This window comes from Mytilus californianus, unplaced genomic scaffold (assembly GCF_021869535.1).
Source record: "Mytilus californianus isolate M0D057914Y unplaced genomic scaffold, xbMytCali1.0.p SCAF_11, whole genome shotgun sequence".
Taxonomy (NCBI): domain Eukaryota; kingdom Metazoa; phylum Mollusca; class Bivalvia; order Mytilida; family Mytilidae; genus Mytilus; species Mytilus californianus.
Genome location: NW_026262593.1, coordinates 16,259,566 through 16,270,308, shown reverse-complemented (window position 1 = coordinate 16,270,308; position 10,743 = coordinate 16,259,566). Strand labels below are relative to the sequence as shown.

Below are 10,743 nucleotides of genomic sequence, written 5' to 3'. Positions count from 1 at the left end.
AAAAGTTAACATTTCTTTTTGACAAATTAACTTATTTGATCCGAATAAGGAAGTGATGAGGTATGAGAACACACAAAAGTATTTTCATAGGAAACATTGGTATTTTAATATATGCATATTTATCTATAAACTGACTGCATCTCATAAATTTGTTAAAACAAACAATAATAGGTTTTTAATAAACGAATTCGAACTTCAATGTAGCTGCACTCGGTTTCTCTCTTTTTTTTTCATTTATTTTTGTATCGTTAGAACGAATATTACCTATATTTGCTAACTTCTACGTCATCAGATGGCGAGTTGTCTTATTTGCACTCATACCACTGACATCTTTTTATATCAATATTGTTGAAATTACACACCTGAATAAGTAGATCTAAATTGTAACCAAATGCTTGACATGTGGTTAAAAGATATAATCCTAGTATTATGTTCAATAGAATTATCATACTACGGTTTATTTTCATTGACATATTCACTTAAACGAGTTAAAAATTTTGAACCTCTTGTTTGATCGTGATGTTTAAATCAAAGACAGTATTACTATGTATACATGAAGAGGAAGGGATTTTCCTATCTTAAACTTCCGGATTGTATACTTATAAACCTTGAAAAGATTTTTGAAGACGAACGTTATCAGGTAAGTTATGTATGAATACAGAAATACTTCATACCTACATGAAGATTGTTGGGACACTTCGCTGTGACAGCAACCTAACAACACAAATAGAAAATGGGGTTTCAAGAATGGCAGAAGTATTATCCTTTTATCATGCTTATTTCGAATACCCCCAAATATTGACATTACATAACCGGTTAAATGAAGTGTAGAGATCTGATGAGTTAAGCCCTTTTCAATTTTTTTAATAGCTTGTTCTTATGTTGTGCTGTAACACCACTATCCCAGGTTAGGAGGGTTGAGCGTTCACTTAGCAGTCAGGATTCTACTTCGTCAAAATTATCTCCCCATTACGCCAGTTCATTTTTACAATCGTAAAAATGGAAGCCATTGTAGGGATGACGCGCTGCCAATTTAGCTCTTGAAAACCGATAAATTTATCCGCATAGCACCATTACGATCCTTATATGCCAGTTGTATTTTAAAAGACAAATGTATCTACTAGCTAACGAACATCAGTTAGTGTACTTGTCTGCATTCAGTCAACTTAAAACTATTGTCTGATCGGTTGTCAGGTGGAATTTTCGAAAATTCATAAACATTTAAAAAAATTCTAATTCAATATTTCGTGGAAGGGCAGACTAAAAATTTTCAGTGGTTGAAGACTATAAACCCTAGATATCACACACAAAAAATGAAGTTTTTTCGAAGATATGCATTTTTAAGATCCAACTTAAAAGTCTGTCGTCAAGTACTTTTAGTAAAAATTTGCTATTCGAACACACCTACTCTGCTTTTATGATTCATTAGAAAGGTATTTCACTTGACCTATATGTTTCATTTTTTTAGTACTGTGAATTTTCGATGTTATAAAGTCAACCTGTAGCCTTGATATATAAAAATGATAGAATCTGAAGCGAGATGATGTATCAAATACTTTTGCTTTTTACGTTTTCAAGACAAAATATTCAACTCAAACACGCCCTAACATAAAAAGGTGCACTCGATTTTCTCTTTTCGATGCAATTGTTGCCCATTTTTTGGAATTTTTTCTTGAGTCACATAATGGAAGGGCAGAAACGAAAATTAAGGAACAAATAGATTGATATGTTTTCCGTCCGTGGTAAATTTTTTTGAAAAATCGGAGGTTATGCATTTTTAGATCCAACTTAATAGACACCCATGTCGTCGACTTGATATCTAATTGTTCTGCTTAATTATGTAATAGATGAATTGAAAACTTATGCAAATTGTGTTTTTATGATAAAATATTTCGTAATTTAGCAAAAAACTGTCATTTTATTTGTTTCTATTAACTTTTAAAATTTGTGTTACTACAGTAAACATTACAGTAAGCATTTATCGCCTTCTCTAACAAAGAGCTTCGATTCTTTTGTTCTATTTCAACTGGGTTTCCGCCTGTTAGGCCGTTAGTTTTGTCAATTGAATTGTTTCATATTTTTCTTAGCCGACTATACGGTATGGGTATTTCTCATTGTTGAAGGCCCGTACGGTTGCCTATAATTGCTTACATCCACTTCATTTGAACTTTGTTGAATAGTTGTCTCATTGGATATCATACCACATTTCCTTATTTTTATATGTACATTTCCGAAATTGAGGAATAAATTTCGAATCATTCTTTTCTGTATATAAAAAAAAAATCCAATTTGACTCTGCGGTAACTATTCTGTAAAGTTTGTCCTTTCATTGTATTGTTATAATGATGTATTTTATTTGTCACAATCATGTGATGTTTATCTGAATACAAATCTATGACATATTACTTTTACATGTGTACCTGTGTCTACACACAATGCGTGTAGTATGTTATGGGCCAACGTATTTCTTTCGACACAAGTGTATTTATGAGGGTCTGGATGGGAGGCCCTTAATTTAATTTACAATTCTTTGAATTATTAAGGCATTTTTCTTTATCTTTTAAAAATAATGCTTTTTCAGTAAAATTTCTCATGAAAATTATTTTTCTAATTTTTTTTTATTTCTGTAACTATGATTTCTGTATTCTGTACATCATTCTGTAATTGGTATTCTAGAACATAATTCTTTTTTTCCATGATAGTTATTCTGTATACTTTAGTAACCCATTATTCTCTATTCTTTAATCATTTTTTGCCATTATTCTCTATTCTGTAACACAAACCAGGCTTTTAATTTTAAAAGGTAAAAACACAGTACGAAGTTGAAGAGCACTGAGTGCCAATTATTCCGATAAACTTCAACCAGACCCTCATTTATAGAATATAGCTCTACGTAATGAGTTAGTAAAAGGTGTTTTGTACAATAATTTATACAGAAATCAACTTTTTGATGAATAAATCATCAACTAAACTTTGTCAAATTTACTTTTTAGTATTATATTCTAAAACAACATATTAAATAACCACAAACTCTAGGTTATTAAAGTTTTTAAATGCATTGACATATAAAAGTCACAAATTATTATAGATTGAGCCTTTCAAGGACTAATTTAAGAAAACAGGCGCAAACCACTGGTTGAATACCGACGACCGCAATCACTATACGAGATTTTAAATTAATGAATAAATGTTGTATAGGATTAACTCCCACTACCATAGACAGAAGAGGCTATCGACATGTTGTCGGTCCTGGTCGAGACATTCTTTAGAATTGTTCAAATGAATTTACTCTACCATAGACCCCCACACGCTCAACATTTCGTCGGTCATGGTCTTGACCTTCATTTGGAATTGTACGAACAGTTATGCCTGAAGATCAAACGATAAATACCCTGTACCTAATTGGTCTCCGTTTTGAATACTTTCAATCGATTTAAAATTATTCGATCATTTATTTGTGTTTACCTTGACCTATAATATGAACAGTGAGCTGCGTCGGATAGATATCGACCTTATGCAAATGAATATCAATACGTCTTATAACCTTTTTCGGGTAGAAAAAAATCTCTACGGAAAGTCTCTTACTGTTTGGAAATTGAATTGTTATAAGAACTCTACAAAACAGACCAGCATTCATCTTTTGTTTGTTATTTGATTGTTCCAAAATCGATCAAAGTATTATACATGTACGTGCACTTGCGAAAAGTCGATTTCTATCTGACGCAGCTCAATATTAATGATTTGTACTATTCTATTAATTGTTTATTTTACGAATCATAAGCCTGAAATCTTAAAAAAATCTCAATCGTATAAAATAGACTTTTTTTTTTATATTTTCAGTTTTCAGGTTACTTCCGTCAAATATCGTTGTTCATTCCGTTGTACGAAGTACGAAGGTCATGGACAATATGATTAAAGTCATCTGTATACTAATGTCTGTAGTTTCCGAAGTTGAAAGTAATGTGCAATGCAATACAGAGCTTAAACCTTTTATGTATCCTCCGCTTTTCAGTTTAAATTCACAAAATATTGAAAGCATTGGACGACAAATACATATTCTTACACCTACTAATTGCAGTGTAAATGTTACGAATATCATTACTCATTTTGATTTTCCCACAAATAACAAACGTATTGGACTGTTTGGCTTTGTCTGCCACCATCATATCAAAGTGTCCTTTGGTGATTTACACAGAACAATGCTTCAGTCGAATGTAATAGGATATGTCCAGCTAATGAAATGCCAGTTTGACGTAGAGGAAATGGATTTATTTCTAAGCATAACAAACTCACGTGTTTTTACGATAAATATTGGGAACTTTTATTCTCCTGAACACCAAACCAAAACAACTTCATGTAAAGGATTCAAACGAATTGTTTCAGTCAGTCTAGTTTCCATACACAATGATATAATGAGCTCTATAGAAAACCTGTTTAATTGTAATGACGACAATTTCCAAGTGAAAGAGATATTAATAGGTCAGTGCACGGGACAAATCAATCAAACTATAATACGTCAAAAGTTTCCACGTCTGCAGACGCTCAGTCTTGTAGATTGTAACATAAGTGGAACATTGGAATTCCCATGGGCACAAGACGTGTCTCTTCTTCCCGATAATCTTTCTAGATCAGATTACATGCAGGATCATTATAGTAAGTCTTTACATCTTAGTATTCCTCCTAACATCTTTAGAAGACAGCTAACGCTAACAAATAATGAGATAACTGGACAACAACAAGTTAAAATTTATGGTTTATTGCATTTTGTCAAAATTTCAAATAACAATATATCCGAAATTGACGAAAACCTGTTCATGAATGTTTTAGGACTTCAGGTTATTATAATAACCAATGTTGGGCTACGATTTATAGGAAAATCTACGTTTTCAGGACAAAATCAGCTGACCTATCTTGACCTCAGTAATAATGAAATCAATGATTTACCATCGACAGTATTCAATCAGTTACCAAGCCTGAAATATATTTGTTTATCGCACAACAACTTACAATACTTACGTGAAAAACTTTTTAGTGACCTTGAACAATTAATGGAAATAAATTTAGAAAACAATATGATAACTGCAATAACAGATGGCGTTCTTCCAGTAAACAGTATAACATTAAAAACTCTTATACTTAGTCATAATCCATTGGTTGAGTTCCCGGTCTGTATTCTGTATATAAGAAGTTTAAGAAAAGTTGAACTTAAGTCAACTTACATATCATTCAGAAATATGACAGCTATTCTTGAAAAAGTTGATACTAGTTCGCTACTTAGAAGTGTAAATCCATCAAGCAGCTCGATTGAAAGTAATTTTTTAAGGACAACCGATGAGTGGAGAATAGTTGATCTAACCGGAAGTAGAGTTACTGGATTCTTTATCGATGATGATATGTGCTGCCATGCAAGACGTGTTATGTTGGTAATGCTGAAGCATTTCAAATTCGAAATAAAAGAAAACCACTTAACATGTTTTTCGAATATTATACCTTTTAATAAATTAATGCAAAATTTCACAGAGAGTGGACATTGGACAGGAGACGAATACTTTTTTACTGATTGGTTCTGTGAATATCCGAGGGAATTCGAAAGGAAATCAGTTCTCTCAATTAAAGCAGAGGATACGTATTCACAGGTGAATATTTCTGAATGTCCGACTTTGTGTAAGTGCTATTTCCGGGAAGTATATAATGTGACTATTGTTAACTGCAGAGGCGTAGGACTAAGTAAACTACCACACACTATGTCCTCTAGCGACTTGGATCTGTGGTTAGAGAATAATAATATATCGAAATTAATTTTCCGAAGTTACTTGAGCAATGTGCGCCAACTGATTCTATCGCACAATAGAATAGAAAATATTGATCCCACTATTTTCCGAAAATTGGAAAATTTAAAGATTTTAAAGCTTGATAACAATCTGCTTACTCACATACCAAAAAGTATTGATGTCTTACAGCTCAATAAACTCTGCCTTAAGAACAACCCCTTTGTTTGTGACTGTCGAACTTTATGGTTCAAAAAGTGGTTGTTAAGAAATATTCTTTTAATTGACAACTTACGTGAGGTCACTTGTAATAGTGAGAGCAAGAATGGACATCAAATAATTCATGTCCCAGATTATAAATTTACATGCAAGAATCCCACTGTGTTTCACAATTATGCCAAACCAGTCGCTGCAGCTACATCAGTGATATTAATTATCAGCGTGATTGCATTTTCATTAGTATATTATAGATTTGAAATCAAAGTTCTTTTATATGTCAGTTTTGAATGGCATCCTTTTGATCGCGGGAAACTTGATCGAAACGAAATAGTAGATCTGACAATTATACACGCTATAGACACGACAGAATTTGTAGACGAGCAGTTGGTGCTACCATTACAACAGTTAGGTTTTGTTATTTGTAGTCAAGCAAATGATTTTATTGCTGGATATTCTGTGCATGAAAATATCTCCTCGGCAGTATTTTATAGCAAGCACGTCCTTCTAATATTATCGGAAAATATGATATCCGATTCAGTTTTATTAGATTTTACTTTGGCTGAGTGTCAAGATAAAATGAAAGTGAATAGAGCAAATTTTCTTCTAGTAACAAATATCGCTCGAACTTGCAGAGTTGCCAAGTTAAACAAAGAATTACAAAAATATATAAAGCTTCATCAGCATTTAAGATGTCAGGAATCACTTTTTCTAAGTAAAATACGATATATTCTGACTTCGTATAAAACCAGTGCAAATCAAGATATGATGGCCGATTTAAATCACAGACGGTTACTTCCTATAGATGAGACTCTACATTATACCAAAAATCATGAATATGATTTATTCTTTTGTTATTCGAGTGATGAACGTGATTTCTGCCAAAACAACTTAATACCTCGATTGGAAAAGGAATCATACAGAATTTGTACTCCGGATAGTCATTTTCATCCTGGTGTTTGTATATTAACAAATATTGGTCTCGCTGTCGAGTCCTCGTCACATACAATTTTCGTTACCTCAAACCATGATTCATTTGATGAACTACAACTATTTGTGTTTCAAAGGGCAATAGAGAAAACACGTTTTCAAAAGTATAACCATTTGATAGTTATATTAATTCAGGGAAATACTAATCAACCAAGAGAAAAAGATATGATCGAATATTTTCATTCTTTTGTTTACTTAGAGGTCAAGGATAAACAGTTTTTCTCGAGATTAAAAACGGCGATACTTCAACCGAATAGAATAGACATTTCTGATGTTAAAGTTCGAAATGCAATTGAAATTACTTCTATATGAAAACGCAAAAATATACAATAATATAAAATAAACACATGTTACATGAAGGATCGTTGTTGAATCGTTGTCTCTTTCGATTTTGCTGGTAAGTTAAAACCTTTCTCGTGCAATTTATTCCGCAATTTTATCAAAAACTACTAATATACAGTTTTCAAAAATATATACATTTGTTTGAAGTGTAAATTATAAGGGATATTGATGACTTTACATCATATATTGATCCTTGCAATACAAGAAGTTTAAGCTATGGCAGCTTTTTTAGCCTAAACTTAGCATCAAATATCATACTTAAAAAGAGGAGGTATGATACATGTAAGAGCTATTATTTTGTCCTGAAATTGCTAAAAATTGTAAAAATAATTCAACCCGTTAGGAATTATATTAATTTCATTGATAAATGAACAGGTTAATATAATCTGGACACTTTAGTGCAGAAAGTGTACTTTTGACGCCATAAACGTGTCGAAATTTACATATTTGACCTAAAACGACCATATTATGCATAGTTTGGGGTCAAAATATATATGAACAACAGCTTTACACAAAAACAAATAGTTTAAACACATTAATATATAGTTGTAAAATACATTTTGTAGCAAAATATCTTTTTTGGTGAAGCTGTTGCTCATATCTCAATATTAATAACAATATCGATCTCAACATGAGGCTATTTTGACAATTTTTGCTGTTTTGCACTAAATGCAAGAAGTTTGAGTTAATATGCAAGACTAAATTTCCAAAAAAATAAATACTGATGCCTTACAGACTAATGTCTAATGAACATGTAAAGGATTTTATTTGGTAGATTTATTATAAGTTATGATCTTCAAATTCAAGGGACCAAAAGAGTGACCTTATCATACCATCTTCTTTTATAGAGAAGTAGCGATCGTAAAATGTTCATAACAAATTTTAGGCAATCAAATGAAGGTATTTAGGTGGCTTGTTCATACAGCTCCTTATGTATCTACTTATTCATACATCCTTGGCTTTCAAATGTTTAGCTTTGAGCTTTCCTAGTGAATGTAAATCCAGAAACATCGGAAACACGAAATTTATAAAGTTTTATTTTTTCATTTGTAGAGTATTTAACCGTAACACACTAATAATAATAATCAGAGCCTGTTGTTCAGTGGTTGTCGTTTGTTGGTGTGGCTCGTTTCTCGTTTTTTATATAGATTAGACCGTTGGTTTTCCTGTTTGAATTGTTTAACACTAGTCTTTTTGGGACCCTTTATAGCTTGCTGTTCGGTGTGAGCCAAGGCTCCATGTTGAAGGCCGTACTTTGACCTATAATTGTTTACTTTTTACACATTGTGACTTGGATGGATAGTTGTCTCATTGGCACTCATACCACATCTTCTTATTTATATAATAAATAAAGCTTCATGCTGAAACTGTCGAGCCCAACTTGATGCCATTTTATTCTTTAAAATAAATTATCAGTTAGTTAGGTACTCAGGTGGCAATGTGAATATTAGGTTTATACATTTTCTTTCTTGTGAAATATGAATGAAGCAGAACAGCTATGTAAGTCGTGTTAATCCTATAATATTATTCATTACTTTGATAGAGGACACTTATGAAAGTATATTGCATAGTTACGCTACTTGTGTACTTATTTTTGCATTTAATTTCTGCTTGAATTCATGTTCAAATTTATTTTGACTCTGGATTTCATTTCCAGTTCTGATATAATACTCTTTATTTTAATGCTTGCGTATGCTACCGATTTCACACAAAACGTCTTAGAGTAATTACCATAAAAAGGTGCACATTAAAAAAGAACGACCGTTTGTTAAAAAATTGGTAAAGCGTTAAGAAACATAAACAAAAAGCTAAACAGAACAGAGGCGGGAAGAAATGTATCAGTGTCTTAATTCCAGGTGTAATGGTCATACAATTCAAATGGCCACATCTGTAGGACTCATACCCAATATGCTGATATTTGAAGCAAGTCTTGACCAAATATGTTTAAACTAAAGCTCGCAATGATTCTTGCAAAACTTAACTTATTTCCACATAGAATTCTTTATAAAAATGATAATAAGAAAATGTGTTACAATTGTCAATGAGACTACTATCCAGTAGAATCCAAAAGACAAGAATGTAAACAACTATTGGTCATCGTATGACCTTCAATAATGAGCAAAACGCATACCGTATAATCACGTATGAAAGGCCATGGCAAAACAAAATGTGGAAAAAATCAAAATCAAATAGCAGTATTCGCTTCGTCAGTGGTAATTTTAAAGTTTAGATTTGTCAAATTTAGAGAGAACCGTGGTTTACCGTGTTTTCATCTTGTAATTACACAACGTCTGAACTGAATAGGCCGAGTGAGTCACAAGCATTGCCACTCGCCATTCGAATGCACACTCAGTCAAATGACACAATAGGGAATATGTCACAATCGATAAAGGTACAGGTTAAGCAACTGTTCATGTATGAAAAACATCTAAGACTGCGAAAACAAGGTAACTTGTAAGTTGAGAAACTAACACATCAGATCTTCTAGTTTCGGTAGTAGCTCTAATTTCAAGTTCACTTTGATGTAACGCACTCGCTGATATGGGGATAATGGAGTGACAGGCCATCATCAACATATATGAAAGACAAATGAAGGCTTGTCAAGATGCTTTATTCAAAATATATAGAGCAATATATTCAGGCTGTATGCATAAACAATATAGTGCATAGTGAAATACGGGTATGTTGATAACCTCATTAACCTTTTTATATCACATATAACCCTTATTTAAGTTAAAAAGTAACTGTAGTAGTTGGATTGTCATAAAGTAGAGTGATTAATTTTTTTTGTCTCGTTTTTCTTTTTATTGGTGTTCTCTTATTAAATCCTTAACATGTTAAGTTGCTTTTTGAACTTAAAGAACCATAAAAAGGGGGACCTGTTTACCCAAATGATGTTATATAAGTTTCAGTACGTGTCCATCACACGTTTTTTTCTGATTTATTCTGGTATCGCTTAATTTAATTATCCATAAAACTATAAATACCCATTCCAGTCCTTTGGTCCTCGATCATGCTGATTGTGGCATCACCAAATGCGACTTATGATACAATTTTTACTTGCAGTGTGCTACTAGTGAAGCAGAAACTGCATACCCTTCTTGAGCACATACGTACAACCCCGTGTTATTAGTGGTTTGTGTATTCTATCTTTATTTTTCCCTCCTGTGTTTTATGAACTTTTGTTTGTCTATTTCTTTGGCCATGTTGTTATCTGTTTATTATTTTAATCACGTTTTTTTATGTGTATTATCCTTCTTAATAATATAAACTTAACATTGAATTTTGTATACAGGCAATATCCTGCTTAAGTGTTATTCTGTTTAACACGTGGCCCGTTTTCAATGTTCACGGGTTAATGTCCTTACTTTACAACATTTAGTGATTGATCAGTTATATATCATAATACTAGTACTATGACCCTTTT

General features: G+C 32.2%; 1 protein-coding gene across 1 annotated transcript; it reads left to right on the top strand.

The window, feature by feature from the left end:
- The first annotated feature begins 245 nt into the window (after window positions 1-245).
- On the top strand, window positions 246-7,371 carry LOC127719660 (protein toll-like). Its single transcript, XM_052225889.1, has 2 exons — window positions 246-640; window positions 3,841-7,371. The coding sequence occupies exon 2, from the start codon at window positions 3,900-3,902 to the stop codon at window positions 7,284-7,286; it is 3,387 nt and encodes a 1,128-aa protein (XP_052081849.1). The 5' UTR covers window positions 246-640; window positions 3,841-3,899; the 3' UTR covers window positions 7,287-7,371.
- Window positions 7,372-10,743: the final 3,372 nt, after the last annotated feature.